This window comes from Mustela nivalis (genome assembly GCF_964662115.1).
Source record: "Mustela nivalis genome assembly, chromosome: 12".
NCBI classification, from domain to species: domain Eukaryota; kingdom Metazoa; phylum Chordata; class Mammalia; order Carnivora; family Mustelidae; genus Mustela; species Mustela nivalis.
The window spans coordinates 26,822,320-26,847,174 of record NC_139031.1 but is presented as its reverse complement, the minus strand read 5'-3'; the positions used below and the strand labels follow the sequence as shown (position 1 = coordinate 26,847,174).

Here is a 24,855-nt window from a genome sequence, read left to right as displayed (position 1 = left end):
CCAATAATAAGATTAATTCTGATTATGGCAGGGAAAGTGGGCTTATTGTGGACTACATAGTGTCACTCGAAGTGGAATTCTAACCATGGTGCGTAATGAAATCTACTTCTCACTTCTGCCAAGTAAGATGATCCTTCTTGTAGGGGGAGGACATGTGCTAGTTGAACACACAGGGCATCCTAAGCCAGGAGCTGTGTGAGTATGTCCATTCCTTCTGTTCTAAGTGCTAACTGAAACCAACTGAATTTTGTAATTTTTGCAGAAGTTTTGTCATTCTGTCAAATTGATTCAGAATTATAAATAATACTCAACCAATTTCTCCTGTAGGTGTAGTTTTAGTCAATCTCTTAGCTGGGATAAGAAAGAATAGGATTCCTATAAGTAAGGCAACAGTTGAATCTGTAGCAAATCCAGGATACCTGAAAAAGGACAGATGTGTACATTAAAAAATGGCATCAAAATTTGTATGAACTGAACAGCAATTGACTATGCTATTGGCCTACAAGTAGTAGTTATGGTACAGGTTAGTAATTCTGGATAATATGTCCTAAAATCTATGGATTTTCAACCAAATTTCCAACCAAGATAAAAATCTCAGACCGTGTTCCCATTGTTTCCATATATGTCTCCTTATTTTCAAAACCATGAATACATATACTGACATACTAGCCTTCCACGGCAAATTTCTTTTTAGGTAAAGCTTAAGGATTTGGTAAACATTTTTTTCTTTGTATTATTTCTTTTCATTATACTGGCAGAGAATTGAGGCAAAAACAATTACTAGACTAGGCAAAGCCCTAAATAATTGTTGTGTAACATCCTACTATTGAATTGTGGCAAGGAAAGGGTGTTTCTGGAGTCCTCTAAAACTCTTCTCTAAATTATAAAAAGAAATTGATCTGTTTTCTTTTTTTTTTTTTTAAGATATAACATCTGCTACTGTGATTATAGGGCCCAGCCATATCATATAAATGAAATCAACCCATTTAATGCTTTGCACCCTATGAAACTCAATCAAGAATATTAATTATTAGAATGGTTCATGAGATGCTCATAAATGATTGTTATACAAATTAAGAGTGATTCAGGAACAGATGGGGTCTTAGAATCACCAGGCCATTCCAGCAAGTAAGACAGGCTCCCAGAAGCCTCAATAGTTAAGAAGCACCTGGAAACCAGCTATAAATGAAACAGACATAAATAATTAGAACTCAGTTTTAAGATTCAGCAATATTAACTAGAATCTTTGTAGTCTTAGAAGCATGTGTACACCCTAGAAGTTATTTTGCTCCCTTGTAACTCAGTAATGTGTACATACTATAGACACTACTCTCTACTTCTGTGATTTACTTGAGCAGTCTAAATAATCAAGGAAGTGTATTATTTTATTCAATCTGACAATTTTATAAAGGAGTTTGTTTTCCTTAAATATGGATTTTGTTTATTTTTTGCTGAGCAAAAAGCTATCTTGGTATAATTTATTCAACAAACTTAACCAATATTTACTATTTTATTGCTCCTTATTGCTTTTATTTGAGTTGTAATTTTTTTATGGTATTTTTGCCAAATTAGGTCAGGGATCATGTAATCTGATTTTGTTTTATATGAAAAGACACATTGAATTCAGTCCAGGTTCAAACAGATGGGATGAAAACATTAGGTGGTAGCTATAAATCTTGATATATCATTCTAGTTTTGGAAATTCTAAATGCTTAGAATCTCTATATTACAAATATATTCTACAGAAGATACTTTAAATAAAATCAAGCCATAAATGCTGAAGTAATTTTGTTCCAAAGACTTTTAAAACCATAATTATTTTATTATTAGTTTATTTTCATATTTTTAGTTTATTATGAAAGAAGGCTGTCTCCGTATTACAAAATATTAAGGTTACACAAATTTTATTTGCTCTCGCAATTTATGAATCAAAGTTGATCAGATTTGTATCCTCAAACCACTTCTCTTAAACCTTTGTTCCTTCTCCCATTGTTTTCCCTCAGAATTCTAGGTAACACAAGCATCTGCCTATAGCAAATATACTCTGTTCTGCTGCAAGTGAAATATCTCCTGAATTATACTTTCCTTCTGTAAGGAATAGAAATTAGAAACTGATTATATTGAATTTTCTACTGGGCTTTCTTCCTGGTTTTTATTAGCTACTGTCTGATTTCATTGGTTTTTACACACTGGTGTTTAGAGAATGCTCTCCCTACCTAACATAATTGGAGTGGGATTTTAAAAAGGAAAATAATTACTTTATGTTGGTTTAGGACCTATTACAAAACTAAAAAGTAACACTCAAACTGTTAAATGATAGTTGGCTATGAATAATTTGCATTGAATAACTGGATGCTGCATTTTTATTTAGGCTTTTCAAAGGGAAAAGTCCTAGTTCCAAACAAAAAGTATCAACTGAAGCCGATCCTTTGAAATGTGCTACCATATCACATTGGTGCACTTGTGTGCTACCATATCACAGGAATTTGCACACAGACTTTGCACCTTTAAAAATGTTGTCAATGCCTACATAGCCATGAGGCCCTGGTTAAAGAAGAGAGGGAATTCTTTATTCCATGTAGGCAGAACACTTTGAACCCGAACAATTTTGGTTTCTGTCCCCACAAACATGGATTCTTGCTGTGGGATGTGAGACAGGAAGTCATCATCAGGGATCTGCTCAATCTAGGAACTCGAGTACTTCAGTGAAAAATGGATTAACAATACAAATTTCAAAACCAAAGTATTTATATTGATATGTAGGATGGTCCTTAATTTAGAAAAATCACACTATCATTATCCCCCTCACTTTATATGACTCAGCATGACTGCTGGTCTAGAAGACACTGTGAGATAAAATTAACTCAACCCAGCTTCTAAGATTAGTTTGTACAATCAGTCTTATTACTTACTCGGGAATTCCTTATTTACAAAGTAGGGGTAGGGACAGATTTATAATGAACTAGTATAAAAATGAACATAACTAGAAAAAAAAAAAAACAAGATAGTGAACTGAATAAAAAAATAAGTTGGCAAAAACCAAAGAACGTGAATCCGTATCAGGTTATTAACAAGGATAGAGTGGGATTTATCTCACATAATAAACATTTATATTACACTTAGGGAGAATGGCAGCACCATTGTTAAGTGCCATTATTCGCTTCATCTTACAGATGAAGAAACTGATTGGCAAGTGACTTGCCCAAAGTGGAAGAGCCAACCCAAGCACAGAACACGGCTTTCTGATTGCATTCCTATTTATTTATTTATTTTGTAAGGATGGAAACAGCATTGTCTGAAGGAGCCTGACTTTTAGTTACAGTGTATATGATTATCTTATCTGAGGTCCTACCCTGGATTTCATTCCTTACCATTTTCCTTCCTGGGAAGATTACTATTAAACAAACTTTTCAATGGGAAGAAAGGAAAAGAATCCCATGCAATCTTTCAGAGTTATAGGAACCACTGAGGAGAGAAACAGAATAAAACAGGAAGGGTTGACAATACGGAATGCTTACTTGGGAAAAAGTGCAGACCAACCAGAAATAAACCCAGGATCTCGGCTAAACCACAGCAGAGCCATTACAATGAAGAGCACCAAGGTCACAATTTCCTGATACCTGTGGGAAAATTCCAATCATTTGTTTATCTTCTCAGTCAGGAAATTTGTAGAAACTCCCTGAGCTACTGGCAGAGCAATCTTAGCAGAACACTAAACACTAAAAACCAGATGATTCTGTGTCAGTAATTTGAGAGAATCTGCACAGTTAGAAAAAGACTTGACTCCTCTGTGGGTCTTTGGCTGCTTTTCATTCTATCTGGTAAATTTTAGTTAGACAAAAGTACTCATTTTGTTATGTTGAGTTATAGCTACAACAGTCAGCATGTTCAAGGCCCTTACCAGGTGTTCTAATACACTGCAAATGATTACGTGCATGTTTAGTTTTAAACAGATACTTGCAGTATAAGCAGCGTGTATCCGTGCGCGGGTGTGTTTGCCTGTACGCCTGTGTACGTGTGTGTCTTACCTCAGTGGCCCAAGTTTTTGGTATTCTTGTTTAATCACCTCAGCACAAGCTTTTTGTTTGGTGGTTTTGGTCTTGCCACATTTGAACATCTCCTTAAAACTGAAAAGAATAACGGAGCCTGTTAAGCAAAGAAGTCTCCCTTTATAGAAGAGATTTGTGTGAAAGCTTTATACAATACTAACCTCCTTGCCAGTAACAGCAATCTGTGCATAATGCCTATACTTCTATCCCCTTCTTCGAATGTCCCCTCTCCCTTTTCCTGTTTGGCCTGGTTTGCTCCATTTTCAAGGGCTAATTTTTGTTCCATATTTTCACACCTCTTATCCTGATGTCTTCCAAGTCTGTTCGCACTATTGGAATTTTGCCACGTGTGGCTCATCTCCAATTGAACACTTTGTTATATACCTGATTGTTACAGATGTTTATTTCTTTATTGTCTATCTTGATAGTCAGTTGCTGCCCATGTGTAAGTTTTCTCTTGCTAGTTAGATAATGAGTTACTGGAGGGCAGGGCAGAGTCCCCGATGTTTGCTCTGGCACAGTAACTCTCGACATGGGCACATACTAGAAATACGTGACTCATCAACTCCACAGTACCTTGCTTAGATTGATGAGACGGCTGGTTGTCAGATCCATCAGTCTGCCCAGAATACACAGGACTCAAACCACTAGGCAGAGTGGTCACTGGAGCAGAGAAGTCACATACACTACTCGTGAGCAGAGTCTCTTAGAACGAAAACCAACTCTATTACTTTTTTTTTCAATTTCTTCGTCTCTTATGCCCTAATAGAATCCACTAGATAGTCTTCCATCTATTGTCAATACTAACTGCCAGTCTCTCTTTCTTTCAGAGGCTGCTTTATATATACCTTTCCCTTGTGACTAACTTTTCTTTCCTGAAGTCCAGGGTCTTCAAAAAAAAATTGTGTGTGTGTGTGTGTGTGTGTGTGTGTGTGTGTAGTACTGCTATAGGATTAGATTTTTAAAAATCCCTCCAGGGAATAAACAAATGAGCAAATGGTTCAATTCTTGTGTTCTATCTTTTGGAATGTCTATAAGTAGCTCATTCAGATTACTTTATGTGTGGGTAAGGAAGGCATTTCTGAGTGTATATCCTAAGGAACTGAAATCTGGATCTGAAGAGATAACTGCACTCACATGTCTACTGCAACATGATTCGCTGTAGCCAAGATATGGGAACAACACAGATGCCCACTGACAAGTGGATAAAGAAAAAGTGGCACAGAAAGAAAAGAAAAGGTGGTAAATACGTACAATGGACAATAACTTGGCCTTAAAGAAGCAGGAAATCCTGCCGTTTATAACAACACAGATGGACTTGGAGGACATTATGCTAAGTGACATAAACCAGACACAGGAAAACAAATATTGTAAGATTTTATACGTAGAGTCTAAAATAATCAAACACATGAAAACAGAGAGTAAAACAGTTGTTTCCCAGGAAATGGAAGGAGATGGAAATGGGGAGGTGTTTATCAAAGAGTACAAAGTTCCAGTTATAAAAAATAAGTAAGTTCTGGAAATCTACTGCTTAAAATAAGGCCTGTGATTAGCAACACTGTATTGTATACTTAAAAATTTATTACTCAGAGGGTTGGTCCTATGATAAGTGCTTTTACCATAAAAGGAAAAAAAAACCTCAAAAAGCAAAGGGGGCAAAAGGAAACTTGGAAGGTGATGGAAAAGTTGATGGCCTTGGTTGATGGCCATGGATGATGGTTCATGAGCGTTTATGTATCTCCAAACACATTAAGTTGTATACATTAAATATCTATGGTTTTTTTGTATGCCAGTCATACATCAGTAAAAACAGTTTTAGAAAAAGAAAGAATGCAGGATAATGCTGTCATGTAAAATTGTTGGACTAAACATGGATATATATGAGGGAGAAAATAGGAAGACTAAGGTGGTATGAATGTAGCTATCCCACAAAGACATTTGATTTACTTATTTTTTCTGTAGCCCTGCCACACAGACTTGTTCAAAGGAAGAGAGTTTCCCCAATTCTTAAGTCATCCATCCTACACATTCAAAATCATTCTCCTGTGCACACTCCAACCACTGAACATTAGATGGATGTTGTTATATTTAGGATCCATGAAGTAATATTTAATTTTTGTAATCTCAACTAAAATACTGGCAAGTGCCAGTCTTGAAATTTTACCCCTTGTCACAATATAAATACTAGTATTATAAGAAACTGAGCCATGGACTACTTTGAGATCCTACTGTAGAACAGAAAAGTAGAATTAAAAAAATAGGTGAGTCTTGGGGCACCTGGGTGGCTCAGTAGGTTTAGCATCTGACTCTTGGGTCGTGATCTCCGGATCATGAGATCGAGCCCCATATTGGGCTCTGTGCTGCTTGTGGAGCCTGCTGAAGATTCTTTCTTTCCTGCTGCCCCTCCCCCTGCTCCTTCTTCCTCCTTAAACAATGTTTTCCACCTGGTAGTCTGCACATGTACCTGGTCTCTTTGGTTGGGGATGATAAATAGTTAAATCGAAAGCCATGCTGGCTTTGCTACAAATGCAGGTTAATGCCCTCACAAAGGAACCGATGAAGCATATGACAACACATCCAGCTCTTCATTTAAACAAGTTTGGGGCGCTGATAGATGAGCTTCTCCTTCCAGGTACAGTGGGGTCATTTACAGTGGGTGAGTTGACTGTGTTAACAGCAAACACACTAACCAGAATGTATGGCCGCCTGCCAGGCGAGTGGCTGATAATTTCTGTGTGTTGATCTAAAACCTCTGGAAGTGAAGACCCTGACTGGTTGAAATGGACACTGAAAAATTAGCCAGAGCGATAAGCGGTGTAACCAATCTAACCAATCACCCACACAACAGGACTATTTAAGTATGCCACTGATCATGACTTATGGATTTACCTAATGTATGCACTTGGCAGGCTTTTTGATCTTATAGACAACACCTTTCAATCCATCTGCCCTTTATTTTCTTAATTTCTCCTTTATACGTGGTGGGCCATTTCAAAATAATGACCATGGTTGCTGACATTTTTTATAAGTCATTATATGTGGTGACAAAGAAGGAAACTGCTACGGGTCTGTGACTGGACGCTTCCTCCCTTAGCTGGGATTCTTGTCCTTTGCATCCTGCATTGCTACCTGGGCAACTGAATAGACCCCCGGAGGCCTGGATTTCCAGGAAGGGGCATTTAGTATGCAGCTGGCCTCTCCCCACTGATGCCCACCTGCCGAAGTCAGTGACATCCCACACATTTGCTTCAGCAGGAGGACTGCCACATGCTGCTCCCACAATCTGGACGAATGGATTTTTTTTTTTTTAAATCATCAGTACCATCTTCCCACTACTAACAAGACTGTGGCGGTTTTGGAGAAAAACCAGGAAGAGGAATGGAGAGGGAAGAATACCAGTCCTTAAATGACTCGGCGTGGAAAATTGGGGCCTGGGCATGGAATGCCACCTGCTCCCAGTGCTTTGCTTTTCTAAGGAAGTACATGTAGCTGACTTCAGTCTCACCTGCTTAGTAGATCTCCTGTTGTTTTGTTCATAGGTCCTTGAAATTTATAACTAAAAGCCAATAAAGATGAATTTGAATTTGGTTTTTTCAGGAACAGATTCTCAGGGTTTGATCGATAGTCATTTCCCCTTTCTTTTTAGAGTATTGTTATCCATAAATATGTAAAGCTGCATTTTAGATTTTGCTGTGGAGCCCTTCATAATTTTAAATGCTGGCTGTCATTTATATCATTTAAGTAGCTCATCGGCAATTATGAGCTGCTTGCTTCTGTCTCAGCCAAGGCAATATTTGTAAATTCTCCTTGAATCCATATATTCGATGTTTTTCAGCTTGGACACATATGTATTCGAGTTACAGCACCAGAAGTGATCTGATCTTCCAGTTAAATTCTATCATTTTACAGTTGAAAACACCAAAACTGAGAAAGACCACTCATTGTGAGAAGCTACAAATTTGTCCCTGGTCTTCTGATTCCTAATCCAACATTCTTCCCACAGGGCACCCTCTCATGTCCTTATGTGATTTTTTTCCAGGGACATACCAGTTTTGGTGGTAGGATGAAGCAAGAATCTTGCATGTTACAGTTTAAAGTAACTAGATAGCCAGATGAAATTCCCACATACAACCAAGAGGAGGGGCAAAACCTCTTGAAATTCCACTTTAACAAGCTGGACTGGGTCCTTATTATAATGAGTTCCTTATGCCCTTCTGGCTGATTAATAAATTATTAGCTCAGGACTCAAAGGAGAATGAGATGGATTTGCTTTTTACAAACTCTCCTCCACAGCCCACATTGTTTAGATGATATTCTAGCTTATCCTTAAAATATGTGCTTATGTGTGGCAGTTTTGTGAGGAACAGAAATGCAGAAACTCCATGTGCGTGAAACAGGTCAAAGAGCAGTGGGTGAGCAGCTGAGAAGTGGGAACCGAAACACCTTTATTTATCTGATTAACATGCAATATTTACTTACTTGAATCCTAGGAAAAGCCACTGAAGCCAGATCCAGGACAATAACAGAATAATAATAGCAGCCGGGAAGGAGAGCATAAACCATGATCCAAAGTTAATGCAATGACAGTCAGGGTAGCGCCTGTGTAAAAAGACAGAAAAATGTGCTTGGGAGCATACAAGTGTAATCCCTCCTGCCAGTCCGTGGGAAGCAACAGTTCACATCCTTCCTGGGGCTCCCAGCCAACAGGGAAGATGTGGGACCTTCTCATCATTGAGTATAGCGTTTGGCTTTACCTCTTACCTTTTGTCCTGATTCTGTAACTAATAATTGTTGCTGCTTCCCATACAAGCAAGAGTGTGTCAGCTGTGATTTTTGTTCCTTTGTTCGATCTGTAAGGAAGAGCTTGGGAAAGCTAGCACAGTGCCCGACACTCACTGAATGCACCAGAAGTGGGAATGCATGGGTATGCGTGCCTCTTGTTAGCTCTCAAAGTATCAGTATGTGAGTGGGGTGAGCCGAGCGGACATGGGAGCAGGTGAAAATGAACTTCACGGACCTGAATGTCGGCCACCACTTCACAATGGTAGCTGGCACTGTAGGCACTTGGGAAGGGACTCTGATCCAACCATGTTGTCTCCTATAGCTGTTTTCCCTCTGTTTCCTCTGCCTTGAAGAAACTGTAACCCATCTTACCAGGCATATGCTAGCCTTTTCTTCTTAGAGTTTAGACAGGGCTTTGAGGCTGAGTCAAATGGAACAAATCTGGACCAGATAAAAACAATTAAAAGTTTTTCTCCTAGTTATTTTCAGGGTTTTTGCCCACATAATCACAAAACAATAACAAAAAAATTGGGGAGTGGTGGTCAGAGACAAGCAGGTTTTTTCTGGTGACCTCACATTTATGTTTCCAAAACGTAGTATAAATTCCAAATAAATTCTCATATAGTTATCTATTTTATGACAGAAGAGGGAAAAACAGGAAACTTGAAAAACATTTGTCCTTGATTTTTTTCTTCACACAATGACACAAAAACAGAGCTGGAACTTTGGAAAGTTCAGAAAATACACAGAAGCAATAAAAACATCATTAACATTTTAATTATTTTTGAAATTACAAAATATAAAGAAATTTATAGAAATGATAGATTTTAAATTCTTGTTCTATTTGAATTTACATTCAAATTTATTTTTGAATTTACATTTGAAACTCTATTTGAATTTACATTTACAATCAATGTAAATAAATGAAATGTTTCATGCTACATGCATCAACATAAGCCACATTTTTGTACTTTATAAATTGTTTCTCCTTCTATTTTAGGATGGTTGCTAAGTAATGCAAAGAGTTTTAAAAAATAATGGGTTTTTAAAACTCTAGATTTCCAATGTTTTCTACAAATTTCCTTGAGGTTATAAGAAGCTGTGGGTACTAGAGTTATCATTAGCAAGTTGAGGATGATTATTATCTACCACAAGAAGATCCAGAGCTTAGCTTACATATTATGCAATTAGAAATGACAAATGATGAATAAGATGTGCTTGAGAATGCAGAGAATTGATGAATGGAAAAATGCTTTATCATGCCCATCAGCTTCTACTGAGAGTTGCTCACTTAAAAAAAAAAAAAAAAGTTTGTTGTTTTCAGTTGGAAAATGCAATAAGGAGGAAATGCTTAAGCTTACTTCCCATCAAGTTATCAGACTTGGATTACAAGCTGATGACCTGTGTTACTCTGTTCAACCTAACGGCATTTAGAAATGTTACTAGAAGTAGTGTCAAAACAGTACCCTAAGTCCAATTTCATTTTTCACCATCTGTGGCTCATACCTTGAGATCAGGCTATGTTGTTCTTTCCACCCAATCATGTAAAATTTGTTTAACTGAAGAAGGGTTTCTTAGAATTTTTGCCTGGAGGAATAGTTCATTTAAGAAAAAGAAAGCCTGAAAAAGCAAAATTCTGTTTTGTTTTTGTTTCTTTCTTTAGCAAGGATGTGAATACCACATAGGACAGTGGCCTCCATGATCATAACCTTTATACTAGTATCTGCGTGAATATTTCAAATGATAATGGAATGAACGGCATACTGTGAGGTATTAATTTCACTGTTTTCCCCCCACTTCCTCATAACTTGTATAAGTGAAGTTACTACAAGTATCTTCCTAAAGTAAATATAGAATTCTTCCATCATGAACCATGTTAAGTACAATTAATTCTGATAGAATCTTTTCTTTCACCCAACAGTGTATTTTTGGATGTCTACCATGTATCAGGCACTCTTCTAGATATTGGGGATATAGTGGTGAATTAGATGGATGTGGCCCAGGCTCTCATAAAGTTTACTTTTAAATGAGGAGCACAGGCAGTAAATAGGTAAGCATAAAAAGAATCAGAAAATATAACAAAATAATGTAATAGAAAGTTACTGGAACAAAGGAGAAATTTTAGAGTGTGGTTAAAGAGGATAATATTGGAAATGAGATCTAAATGGCAAGAAGGAATAGGTCATGTAAATAACTGGGAAACAGTATTCCAGAGGAAGTGGTAAGTACAAAGGCCCTGGGGTAGGAATAAGTGTAGAATGTTTGAGGATATGAAGGCCAGTGTGGCTGTGGGTAGTGAGCTAAATTTAGTGACTTGAAATAAAGTCTAAGAAGTAGCCAGTAGGGGTCAGATCATATAAAAACTTGTAAGCCATCAGAAGGAATTTGAATTTTGTACAAAAAAATGCAATTACAGGTAATTGGAACATAGTAAATAAGTTAGTGACATGATCTAATTTAAAGTCTACATAAATTTGTAATTTACATAAAACATACTGCTTAGATGGATCCTTAGGATTGAAGGCAACAAGAGCGGAAGCCAAGGTGTGATAGGCCGAATTCCAAGATGACCCCTTAGATTTCTGCCCCTGGTATACATTTCTTGTGTAATCCTTGCTCCTTCTGTGTGGGTGGAATTTGTGAATATGGTGAGATTTCATTCCTGTGATGAGGTTCTTTTATGGAAAAAGTGAAGGGACTTTGCAGCGGTCACCAAGGTCCCCATTTAATAGACTTTGAGTTATTTAAAAGGGAGAGTTGGATAAACCTGAGTTAATCAAGTGAGCCTTTAAATGGCAGCCTTTCCTGCTGGCCTGAAGAAGTGAGCTTTCATGTAGCCAGAGAAGGGACTAAGTCACAAGGATCTAGGCATAGCCTCTAGAAGCTGAGGGTGACTCCCTGCCAAATAAATGGACTATAAAATGGGCACCTTGGTAATTCAACCACAGGGAGCTGAATTCAACAACCTGAATGATCTTGGAATAGAGCATGGACTTTCTGTGGAGATTTGAAGGCCAGCTGCCACCTTGATTTCAGCCTGGTAAGATCCTAAGCAAGGGACTTAGAGATAAGCTTGGTCTAGAAATCCTCACCCACGGAAATTATGAGGTCATAAATTCATGCTGTTTTAAGCCACTAAGTTAATGGTAATTTGTAAAGCAGTAAAACAAATACACAAGGAGATTTACTAGAAGACAAAGTTTGGCAGAGGAGTGGGGGTAGAATAGAGTAGGAAGTAGAGTAAATTTTAGCTGAAGTCAGATTGGTAGCAGTGAAGATGAAGAGAGGACTATTAATTTTAAATATTTTGGGGACAAAATGTGGAGAAATGGGGGACTAAGTGCCATTTCTTGAAGTCTGAGAGAAGAACAGATTGGAAAACTGGTAAGGGAGTCGTGGGTCAAAACACTGCAAAGGGCGTGTTAATCCAAGATGTCCCTTAGGTTTCCAAGTGGTCATGTTGGACAGGGAGTTAGATAGGTGAGTTTGGAACTGAGTGCAGACAGCAGGTTAGAGACATAAAATAGGTAGTTACCAACATTTGGTAATATTACAAACCACAGAAATGGGTGCAAAAATTTCAGGAGAAAATGGAGATAAGAGAAAAGGGTGTGTACCTTGGTGCATCTAAGTTTTAGAGGTCAGGCAGAGGTTTAGGTATGAGCAGATGAGCTAAGCACATTTAATGCTAACACAAATTCTGTGAGGAAAGCATTATATTTCCATTTTACACAGGAAGATACGAAGTTTCAGAAGGTTAAATGGATTGTTCAAGGTCACATTGTACAGTCAAGTACAATTTTTACCCCAGGAGGAGTATTTAAAATACAACATCTTTTCATTAAAGCCCAGTCTCCTCAACTCTGGTCCTCAGGTGAAAACAGAAAGTTCCATGTACATGTGAAATATCCACAAGACAGGGTACAAAATATCCATAAGTCAGGTACAAAAAAAAAAAAAAAAAAAAAGACATTTTAGAACACCATTGAAATGATTTCACCATAATATAGACATGCTTTGACCTGAAGCATGTGGGCCCTGTCATTATTGAAGCTCAGGAAGATAGTCTTGTTAGAGCTCATATGCCCAACAACAAAATGATGATAGCACTGATACTAATGAAATACACAGAAGTGGCCTTAAAAGAATTTATGTAGTTGTGGAAATTTACAGCTTTGAAATCAATCTTGGCCTTGAGAGCACTATAAGCTGTGTCCACACTGATTATAGTCCTTTTGATTAATGACTGCCTTGATTATTTCTGAGTCAAAGCCACTTTTCGGTTTTGTATTTGTGTATTTGCAGACGTTTCTTTTCAAATATTAACTACTTGTTGTTCATGAGCCAAGCTTATATTTTTAATAGCAATAGCAAAAGCAGGATCAGCAGCAACAGCAGCTAGCGTTACTGACATTTTCCTAGGTGCCAGGTCCTCTTGCTAAGAGCCTTGCGTGCATTATCCCATTTAATCCTCACAATAATAGTTCTAGTATTGCCCCATTTTGCAGATGTTCACAGAAATTAAGCTAATAATTGGAAAGACTGAAATCTGAGCCAAGGTCTGAGTTCAAACTCTGCAATACTTACATTTCTTCTATAGTATTTGCCAGAGAAATTATTTCTGAGAAATAATAATTGCTCTTCTCTCCAGAGGAAAATCATGGTAACTTTTGAGGGTAGCTATTGCTAGGTAACTGGCTTACCTTCTCCTTGTATAATTAGCCAAGAAGAGAGGTTACAAAGGTGGGCTTTGAACATAGGACATCTATGAGCACATTTATTTTACCATTTCTTAGTTTGTGAACACAGAACAGTTATAATTTAACACATAATTAGTAAGAATGACTGTGATCATTACTGATAATAAAACTACCTTCCATGATCTTTGTATACCCATATATTTCACAGCTGACACCCATAAGCTGAATAATATACTTCGGTAATTAGCAGGCTATGAAATATTACTTGTGATAATCTTCCACTTTAATCTGGTAGATGTGATTTTGGGGCTTCACTAATAGCTATTATAGCTGTTAAATAATACTGAGGCACCAAAACTACTCTGCTATGAAAGCAGTCATTGTCTCTAATAATATTTCCCTTACTAGCATAATCTTAATATCAAAAGATTATTTCGTTATTTAGATGGTTCCGGTTCCCAAGAACAATAAGCACTTCATTTATGTCTTGGTACAGTTCATCTCAGCCAACGTTTACTGATCATCTACCTATGCCCCCTGGTGTGTTAAAGAATTAGACAGTGATTCATGCAGACTCTACAAGATTGCAAATCATAATGGGTGACGGCCTGCGTGAGTGTGAATGAGACAGGTTTATAGAAATGTGAATGTAGTTTATGATAAGAGATGGGAATGGTGGTACAGGACCAACTGAACAGAGTCTCTGATGAAACAGCATCCACCCAAGTGGAGAAAGAAGTAGACAGCGTTGGTAGTTCTTTCAAGAACCAGAATAGGAAGAAATGGGTTAACTGCAAGGTGGTATTTATTAACAATATCATCAGGAAGGGAGGAGATTGGGCCATGACTGGAAGAATTATCAGTGGAGCAGAATGGAGTAAGGGTCAGGTAGAGAGCGCTGACCCAGCAGGATTTACCTAATAGAGGAGGCAATAAAAATCTAACAAACCTGTAAGGTTTTAACAGAGGTGGGTAAAAAAAAAAAAAAATTTCCAGAATGTTCTATTCTAAGGAGTAGTTAAGGCTAATGATCAGTTAATCACAGATGGATCAGAATTTAGGTACTCCTGGTGCTAGATTCAAAGATTAAGAATGTGGGAAATTTTATACTTTATGGTTGAGTCAGATAATTAGCTCCATCTTATATTATTCAAATAATCACCTTCCAAACTATATATCAGCTCATGACAACAAGGGGATCGTTTGTTCTAACTAGCCACACACTTAGCTTTGCAACTATTTCAAAAGACATTTGTCATGTCTGCATGCTTACATTTTATAGAAAGAAAATACAACCCATGACTGTGAATACTGAAGTAGTCCTTCTTGTCACTGGCAGCAAACTTACTTTTTTTAGAACTTTGCCAAGTTGGCACCTTCACATATGGTCTGTGAGACAGAGAGGCTGTGGGGTGGAAAGAGCACTGGGACTCGGGCCATCTGATTTCCCTGGCAGTTCCTCCATTGACCAGTGTTCAACATTTAAAGTGTCTGAGCCTTGGGGCACCTAGGTGGTAGAGTAGGTTAAGTGTCTGACTCTTGGTTTGGGCTCAGGTCATGATCTCAGGCTCATGAGATCGAGCCCCAAGTCAGGCTCCATGTTCAGTGCAGAGTCTGCTTCAGATTTCCTCTCTGCCCTTCCCACCTGTGCTCTCCCCCCCTCTCTCTAAACTAAATAAATACATCTTTAAAGTCTCTGAGCCTCAGTTTCCTCATCTGTGAAATGAGGGAATTGTATACATGATCTGAAATTTCTCTGCCTTCACTTTTTCTCTACTTGCTCATTATTACTCATGATGAAATATCCTTCTTTTCCAACACTAATATTTCTACTCTTGTTTCTAATTTCATTCTTCTTCTACCTAACACCCAGCCAATCAATATTCTTCTCTCTTTTTCTTTCTTTTCAAAATGTCACATCTCTTCCTGAGTGTAAAACAAACCTGACATCTTCCTTGTTCTAGGAGAACTCTCTGTCTCTGGTCATAACATATTTATTCTTTTCTTCTTCACTTTGTCAAACTTGAAAAATCTTTTAAATTAGCTGCTTTCCCCTCCCTGCTACTACTTACATCTTAACTCCTTCCAGTCTAAATTCTGCCCCACCTCCCACTGTTTTGTTGGAGGACACTGATAAGAACCAAGCCTTTTCTTAGCCATCATCCTACTTGACCCTCTGCCACACTTGTTCCTGATCCATCCTCCATTTTGAAAATGGTCTTACTTAGCTTTCAAAATATCCATGCTCCTAGTTCTCCACCTACTTTGATAAACCTTTCTCATCTCCTTTCTTGTCAGTATTTCCCAAGGGTCCATCCTTATCTTGATTCTTCTTTTTTCTCCCCATGTGACCATATCTGCATTCAAGATGCTAATTTCTGTGTTTATATATATATATACAGCCCTCAAATTTTTCACTAACTTCAACAATTCATTTGCAAATGCCTACTGGAAATCTAGTGGATAGGCTCTTAGGCCATTCTAATATACCTAAAATCAAATTTGTTAATTTCTCCAATGAACCTAGAAGTTCATGGATCACTAGTTATTGAACCATATTAGCAAAAATTCCCAGACTTGGGAATTTTTAACCCCTCATTGCCCTTAAATCCTCACACCTAATTGCTCACCATTTTCTGCTTGTACCGCTGTCTTGAGTCTAATCCTATCACTTCTAACTAGTTTAGTCCTCCCCTTATCATTTGTCAGCACTTTGGTAACAGACTCCTAATTGGTCGCCTGTCCGCAGACTTTTAGGATGCCAATCAATCTGCACATTGCTATTCTAAACAGTAAGGAAAAAAAAGGAAAGAAAAGAAAATCCACAGACTATTTTACTGTCTTCAAAAAAAAAAATTACAAACTTTTTGTGCTTTGATTTTATAAATTATCTGCCTTCATTTTCTCCATAAATATTGTGTTTACTTCTTTTAAATTGGGCCATATTGTACAGACAAGTTTTCTCCGATGATCGAGGGGTACTGTACACAGCTATGGTCTTCTATTAGGATGCATGCTCAATAATGTTTCTAGGGAGGTGATTTTTTAGGGAGACAGACTTGAGGTTTGAATGACCATGGTTTGGATTTCAGTCTGCTAGGCTGAATATCAACTTTTTCAACTCTAATGGTAATAATCAACATTTACTGAGCATATGCTCTGCACTAGATATTTTTTAAAGTACTATTATTTTTTGGTAAAACTTTAAACAACTCTCTAAGAGAGAAATCTTATTGTTTTTCCATTTTTCTTGCAAGGTTAACAAGCTTTAAGAGAGCTTAAAGTAATCTAAGATCCTAGATTACTTAAGTAATCTTAAAGCTCAAAGTAATCTAAGATCATCTAGTTTGTAAATGGAAGAGCTGGGATTTCAACACAGGCATTTTAAGCCCAGAGCCTATGCTTTAGTCACCTTTATATGCCACCTTTACAGCAAGGGGATATAGAATATGTGTGGACTAAAATACATGTAAAATTTCTGGCAAGAGTTCAATACATATCACCTTACTTCTCTCCTACATGTCAAAAACCAAATGTTATTACATTTAAAAAATTTTAATGGTTTTCACATACGTATATTTTATCGGGGAAACCTGATAGAATCTCAAAGATTCCTGGCAAGTTTTATTTTTTGCATTCTCCAAAAAAAATTCAAAACAGTACCGTGTACGTTATCAGTCCTCAACAAATGTTTGTTGACTGACTGAGTGTATGGATAAATGTTTGCTTTTCTTTGCACTGAATAAAATTCAGCTTTCTCATAATTCATTGTTCTTACATTCTTCGTGCAAAAAAGAGAACAAAAGATAATATATGCTTACATATAAATGTATTTTATATCGATAAGTGATAGACAGGTCGATAGATGGGTAAAGAAAGGCTGTAAAATGTGTTATCCAGTCTCTTCCTCCCATTGTTTGTTTGTAAGACAGCACCTTTCTCTAGAGGTCAATGGGAGGATACCATTGATTGTTAGGGTTCCTGAACCTATGGAGCTGGGCAAGATCCAAAATGAAATGATATAAAATGGCTGTTGATATTGCTTTAGAATAGACAGTAAGCATGTCAAGAGGAAAAGGTGGCATTATTGTAGAATATTTGAAAACAAAGAGCAATTTCTCTCCAGCTCCAAACATCTGGACAAAAATATAGTCTTTTTTTCCCCCTCTAGTTTTAAGTTTTTGGCGCTTTTCCCAATAAAACTGAATGTATCTCATTTCATTGTTGCTTTGAAATGTTGTTGTATTTTAGGGCCAATATTTAAGAAAAAGTGAGTTAAAGATCTGGCTGGCTTAATAACATCAATTATATTTTTTCACATAAGGTTGTTTTCCTACTCTATTCTAGTATTTTCTATCAAGAAGGGATACTTTGAGTTTCTTTCGGTTTGTGTGTAATTCCTAATATTAAAGCAAACTTTTGAAGAAAAAACTTCACCAAATTTCAAAGTACATGTTAAACATTTTCTAAATTTAAAGAATATTTGGCCAAGTTCCCATGATTAGGAGAATTAGAAGAAAGGATAATTAGGGAAAACAGTTATTAAAACACTTCTCTTAAAGTGCTATAGTGCTCCCAATCTGTCATTGCAAATGGATTACTGCATCTAAAGAGGGAACAGTTAAATAAAAGAAAGAAAATTTTGTTGTACATTGTACAAGACTGCAGACTGAGGGCAAATGCAATATGGATTACTTTAACAACATCAATCTCATGGGAATAGTGGAAACCAGAAGTTGTCTAAAGCTAAAAATAACACAATAAAATTTTGGTATAAATTTTAGAAAAAGATTTACCAAGAAGACCGAAATGTGGAATCTTTTTTCTTGGGCAATTCATGAAAAAGGATAGAAATGTAGCTTTTAGAAAGAGGTCAGATACATTTCCTGTCTTTAATTAAAAGATACATTGGAGATATCCTCTCTGACACAGTGAATTTCAGAAGTCTCCCACTTATAAACCAGATGCCTTTTGAAGGTTTCTTTCTAAATTGTCTGTTGTAATATTCAGGATGGATGCATCATCACAGAAAAAATCAATAAATGCAGCGGTCGGTGTTAGATTGTCCTAAACCCCTCTACCACTGTTCTTTGCATGCAGTTCTTGTTCTTTTTAGGATGGACTGTGACATTTTTTGAGTGAGACATTTCTTGGAAAAGCTATGCATGCATAATATTTTGCAAATAATTTCAAGAAAGTTCATAAAATCTGTGAGTCTGCTCTGAAGAATGTAGTTTTCCTGATTCTGAACCCTAATTTTTCTGCGAAAAGATGTAAATCCTATTCCAGAGAGTTCTTAATGCTGCCCACCTTGCTGGAACTCTAATGATCTGTCCTATTAGTACTGAAAATACATCTCAGGTGCACAATCAGTTTGAGCCCTCACATAAAAGCATGGACTTTCAAGCTATTTTTTCAATAGTTCTTACAAGAGCTCTCTTAAATAGTTTACTTCATTTAATCCTCACAATAATAATAATCTGAATTGTGATTATTTTAGATATGAAAAATTTAAATCTTGGGAGAATAATGCACTTTTTATTGTTTGAATTCACAAAGTAAGTGTCTGAAAACTGTGGAATTTTTAACCCAAGTTATCTGACTCTACCCACAGATTCCCCATGTTCTCCAATGGATTAAGATCAGAGTTACAAACTTATATTTAGAGTCATTTATCTGTCCTTAGAATACTTTATTCCTGCCATTTCTTGCAATTGCCCAATCCTTCAAATCTTTCTGAATTCTAGGTAAGGTTTCTGTAATTAGCAACTTTGTATACCATTCATCTTTTAAGTTTAAATGCTAGTTCCCAACCCTACATAGATTTTCCTATGCAAATAATCCCTATTCAATTTAGTTAACTATCATTTGTGGTATTATTTGCAATGAGAAATGTTTCCCCCATTTGATTAGAATGGTCAGCCAGGAGTTATCTCTTCTGAGCTGCTTTGGGGAACCTTTAGGCACCTGTTAATTCACTGTTTCCTCCATATTTAACTCTTAGTAGAAGGGAAGGTCTCTAGACCTATAGATGTCCTGATGAAAAACAAAGGAGAATTAGCTCAGTATAGCAATTTCCATTCCTGAATTCTCTGAATCAATTAAGAATAATCCTTGTGGGGTCCCTGGGTGGCTCAGTGGGTTAAGCCTCTGCCTTCACTCAGGTCATGATCTCAGGGTCCGGGGATCGGGCCCCGCGTCGGGCTCCGCGTCGGGCTCTCTGCTCAGCAGGGAGCCTGCTTCCCCCTTGTCTCTATGCCTGTCTCTCTGCCTATCTATGATCTCTGTCTGTCAAATAAATAAATAAAATATTTAAAAAAAGAGAATAATCCTTGTAAGTTACATGCTATTTATTAAGTCAACAATCCAATAACTTTACTTACATATTGAAATGCTCAGCGAAGATCAAGTTGGTAGAAGTGCCGGTGATGGTTGTCAATCCTCCAATGGTAGAAGAGTAAGCAATACACAAGCACATAAGTTTACACATCATGTGGTCTTTCTCTGTTCGATACTTGGTTCCCCCGCCTGAGTTCTGTTCAACAAGAAAAAGCTTTCACATCACGTGGTCCTTTGCTTGATATTTGGTTTCCAAGCCACCAATATTTAACCATTTTCAAGTCTTTACAAAAGGAAAAAAGGTGACCTTCTTTGCCTTCTTCTCCAATTAAGCTACTGCCCAACCTCACCACCATTTTCACAGCCAAACAACTCAAAAGGGTTATCCACACTCACTGACTCTGTTCCTTTAATCACTCCAACCTGACTTCCGTCCCTTCACTCCACCCCAACTGCATTTGCTATGATTATCAGTAATCCGTGTATTAGTAAACCCAATAGATACTTTCTAGTCTCAGTTTTGTAGACTTCTTTACAGTACCCGAAAGAGTTAACCACTTGTTCCTGCTGGAAAACTCTTCTTAGGGCTTCTGTGATATCTTACTCTTCCGTGATATGTAAGTTTTTCTCTAATATCTCTGCTTGTTTCTCTATCCCCCTTGCCAATTCATTTTCCTTTATCTTACCTTAAAACTGGAATTTCTTGAAGCTTTGTCATGGGCACCTGTCTCTTTTCACTGTAACATTTATCCTTAGGAAATCTCATATATTTTCAGTGATTTAATGAATATACATACACTACACCACCCACTCTGGTTTTCAGCCCAGATTTCTCCTTTTAGACCTATATATATCCAATTAACTGTTTAATATAATTTGAATGTGTTAAATAAAACTCCAATCCCCAAATGTTCAAGACCAAACCCACTGTTTCCTCCCTTAAATGTAGTTCTTCTTCAGGATAATCTATATAAGCTAATAGCATTATCATTATAATTACAAACACTCATAGTGTGCTCAATATATAATAAACACTGTTCTAAATTAAAATTAAATAAACAGTTTAATCCACATTAGCACTGTATCCCATTTTACACATGAAGACATGAGACAGAGTAAAGTTAAGTGACTTGCTCAAGGTAACAGAGTCTTGAAATGGCAGACGTGGATTTTGAAATCATGTAGTCTTGCTTTAGAATTCAAACCCTCAGCCACTATACTGCTTGTCCTCCTTGAAAACAGTTTCTTCCTTCCTACCAAATTATGTCAATTTTATCTAATTAAATATGTCTGGAATCTCTCGTGTTTATCTCCACTGTTATCACTTTGGAATAAATCAACATCATCTCTGATTTGGGTTATTGTAATAGCCTCATTATGGGTCTCTGTGTATCAGTTCTTGCCTATGTCAGACCTACACATTGTAGCCTTAAAAAAAATACAGATATATTTTAAAAGTGTACAAAAAGAAGAATCACCCTGTTTCATAGAGATAGGATGCTGCCTGTGATATGTGCCCTGAGGTCTCTCTCTCTTTTTTTTTTTTTCAGTGTTCCAAAATTCATTGCTTATGTACCACACCCAGTGCTCCATGCAATATGTGCCCTCCACAATATGCACTGAGAGGTCTTATAGAGAAATCAAGGAAAAGAAATATTTTCTATTCACCGAAAGTCATCATAGATGTGGGAATGACTTAGTGTGGTAGGGTCAGGTGCATTGAATTGTAATTTGCCTTTTACTTTCTAATTAATTTAAAAGTTAGCCCCCTTGACTCTCTACTCTTCATCAAAAATAAATTAATTTATAAATGTCTCCTTTTGTCTAATATTTCCTACGTGGTAATGTTTCACATTTTCCATGATAATAGTTTCCATTGAAAAATTGAAAAACAGGGGCGCCTGGGTGGCTCAGTGGGTTAAGCCGCTGCCTTCGGCTCAGGTCATGATCTCAGGGTCCTGGGATCGAGTCCCACATCAGGCTCTCTGCTCAGCAGGGAGCCTGCTTCCCTCTCTCTCTGCCTGCCTCTCCATCTACTTGTGATTTCTCTCTGTCAAATAAATAAATAAAATCTTTTAAAAAAAATTGAAAAACAAATGGTATATAAATAAAATAGCAAAATAAGCTTAAAATTTCTTGTGGGAGTATAAAGTGACAACTGAAATTTAGGGCTTAAATATCAACTATTTTAAAATAGGAAAAAAACCAAAAATCAGAAATTGATATATAATTTGGATATTCATTAGAATGGAATATTAATATTGGGATGGGATAATTAATGGCTATTAATAAGAATGGAAACTTAAAGATGTAATGTATATAAAGTTCATATTGCCACATTAAAGCTTTCTTAACTGCAAATATATGCATATATAGATGTATATCTGTGTGTATAAAACAATGATTAAAATGCATGGGTAGATACAAAATTTAAAGATCACAATAGGTTTGCCATGTTTCATCCTTTATGGATTTCCCATACTTCTTCCTATGTATAGACTTAAAAAAAATACATTAGGTGATATTTATGCAAATATCACAGATAATTTTAGAAATGCATTAAAAATTCAAGGTAAATTTAAATTCTGCAGTAAATTGTAATGCTAATATAATACATATTAAGGGTTAAATACAGGTGTTGGGAGGTGGGATGGGGTGCAACGCTTGTGTCTAGCTGGTCAACATGAACCCCTCACAGTCCGCTCTACTCTTTTGTTTTGTTTGCTTACGGCATGTGATTGCTGTGCTGATTGAAGAGATGATGCTGAGGTAAGGGGTAAAGTTTGAAGACCAGAGTGACAGTAGTGGAGGATAATGCACAGACACATAGAGCTCTTAAAAAGGCTGAGAAGAGCCATTAATTGAGCCAAATATCAGTACAGAAACTACCAAAATAAGGGAAGGGAGGATCCTCAGCAGATTAGTCTTTTGCCTATGACAGTGGTTTCAACCTGAGATCAAGGGGTTTGACCCTGGCCCAAAAGGATTTGGAATAGAAAGCTAAGAGCATGTGTTTGCAGATATCAGGACAACAAAGTAAGCATGACATTTCTCCATAGGTGGAGGAGGAAACTGGTGTGGGTGTGTGTGCTGTACTTTCTCCTAAGAGTTTGGGAGAGAAAAAAGATTCCTATGCAAAGAAGGGAGGAGAAGCAAAGCATCTAGAGGGGTGTAGCTAGAGACAGCTGGGGATGACATGGCCAGAGAAAACCTCCCATGCTGAGGTGGCTATAGGACATTGCCAATGGACACACTGAATGGGAAAGTGCTTGTTTTATGATGTTTCATGATGGGGGACTTATGTGAAATTAAATACACAGAATGGGGTAATTTTTGTAATAAAAATATATCCATACACAAATAGTGCCCAGGAATAGACTAAAATGAAATATGTCAAATATTAACAATATTAACAATGGGATTGGGGTATCTTTTGTTTTCTTGATACTTTCTGTATCTTCCACAGTTATAAAAAATGTTTTTCCAATATATAAAAGAATTGTGGATTCTTAGTGCAGGCAAGTATTTAGAAATTAATGTGGTACAAAGGCCTCATTGTTCAGAAGACCGAAATGAGTCTCAAATGTGACCTAGGTGGTCACTGCAGAGCTGAAACCAGAATCCATGTATCTGAGTTTCCAGTCAGTGATTTCCTTTGTACCATTTACATTCCAGAACATTTTTTATTTATGTGTTTTTAAGCCTACATCTAAGACTTAACACTTAATTACATTTCATATTGTTTTTAACATAGCAATTATAACCTATTGTTTTTAATTAATCCCAATTCTATGCTTGCTATTTCACACAGATACAGGACATCTAAGATCGTGTGGATATGCCTTCTATAAATTCTTCCAATTGAATGATGAATTTTGTCTAGGACATGATCAAATGCAGAATCCCATGACATCATCACATAGGTGGAGCTCAAGGGACATTTCAGAACAGGAATCTTGCAGGTCCAGATATAACTCACTATTGCCACCTGGTGGCTATGGCTACAGATTCCAGGGGCATATTGAACGTTTCCAATATTGGTTACTAAAAATGCATACATGAACCAGCATGAGCTAATCAGTGGCCTCCAGTTATGTACAAAATAATTCACTGGAGTGAAAGTGGCATGAAAATGTTAGGGTTCTATTCTAGGATCTATTTATTTAAATAATAATGCAAGGTTAATTGTACAAAATATTAGTTCTGGCTAATCATTTTCTGCTTGCCAAAGACAGTTTAAAATCTTCTAGTTCTTTTTGGATATTTATTTGCATAAGATCAATATAACATCATGTATTGATTTCTCAGTTGTAGGCATTATAATTAAATTTCTACTATGTTTGGTGATGAGAATTTAGCTTTTTTTCATAGACTTGAACACTGAACACACTCAGACTTTAAATATCGCGACGTGATAATTTTACTTCAAGCAGAGTTCAATGTTCAGAATGTTGTCTAGAGTAGAGATCCATGGACATCTGAGCAATATGGTCTATCTTACTTTTCCTGTTTGTACTCCTTCTCTACCCCTCTTTGCTTACTTAGTTTCCCAAGTTTTGCTTAGTTTTCTAAGTAACCACTAAATGGCTCCAAACTATCCCATGGTTGTTTAAATCTTCTTTGAGAAGATCAATCAAATGATAAGATACTTAATCTACATCAAATATTCTGCCAACTTCACTATCTTAGAGCACCTTTTCCAGGGCCTTCCTAACCTCTAATCATTTTTCTCTCTAGACCCACAAAGATCTACCTCAACTTTAGTCTACCTTCTCACTTCATTGATAGTTTGACTGGATATTGATTTCAAGATTGAAAATAAATGTTATGCAGAATGTTGGGGGCATTTTTTTCCCTGACTGAGTTTGCAGTGTTGCTGTAGAGAAGTCTTCAGCCATTCATACTTTTTATCTTTTTAATGAGTCAGTTTTTCCTGTTTTCTGAAAACTTTTAGGATATTCTTTTATCTCATATATTCTGAACTA

General features: G+C 36.8%; 1 protein-coding gene across 2 annotated transcripts in view; it reads right to left on the bottom strand.

Moving 5' to 3' along the window:
* Positions 1 to 292: 292 nt before the first annotated feature.
* Positions 293 to 24,855, bottom strand: part of SLC13A1 (solute carrier family 13 member 1) — a 136,661-nt gene continuing 112,098 nt past the window's right edge. For both annotated transcript variants that reach the window (XM_082692256.1, XM_082692255.1), the window contains 5 exons: positions 19,915 to 20,066; positions 8,529 to 8,648; positions 4,029 to 4,127; positions 3,519 to 3,620; positions 293 to 419 (listed from right to left, as the gene is read on the bottom strand). In XM_082692256.1, coding sequence (XP_082548382.1) covers positions 308 to 419; positions 3,519 to 3,620; positions 4,029 to 4,127; positions 8,529 to 8,648; positions 19,915 to 20,066 — 585 coding nt within the window. In that variant the 3' untranslated portion in view covers positions 293 to 307. The remainder of the gene's footprint in view (positions 420 to 3,518; positions 3,621 to 4,028; positions 4,128 to 8,528; positions 8,649 to 19,914; positions 20,067 to 24,855) is intronic.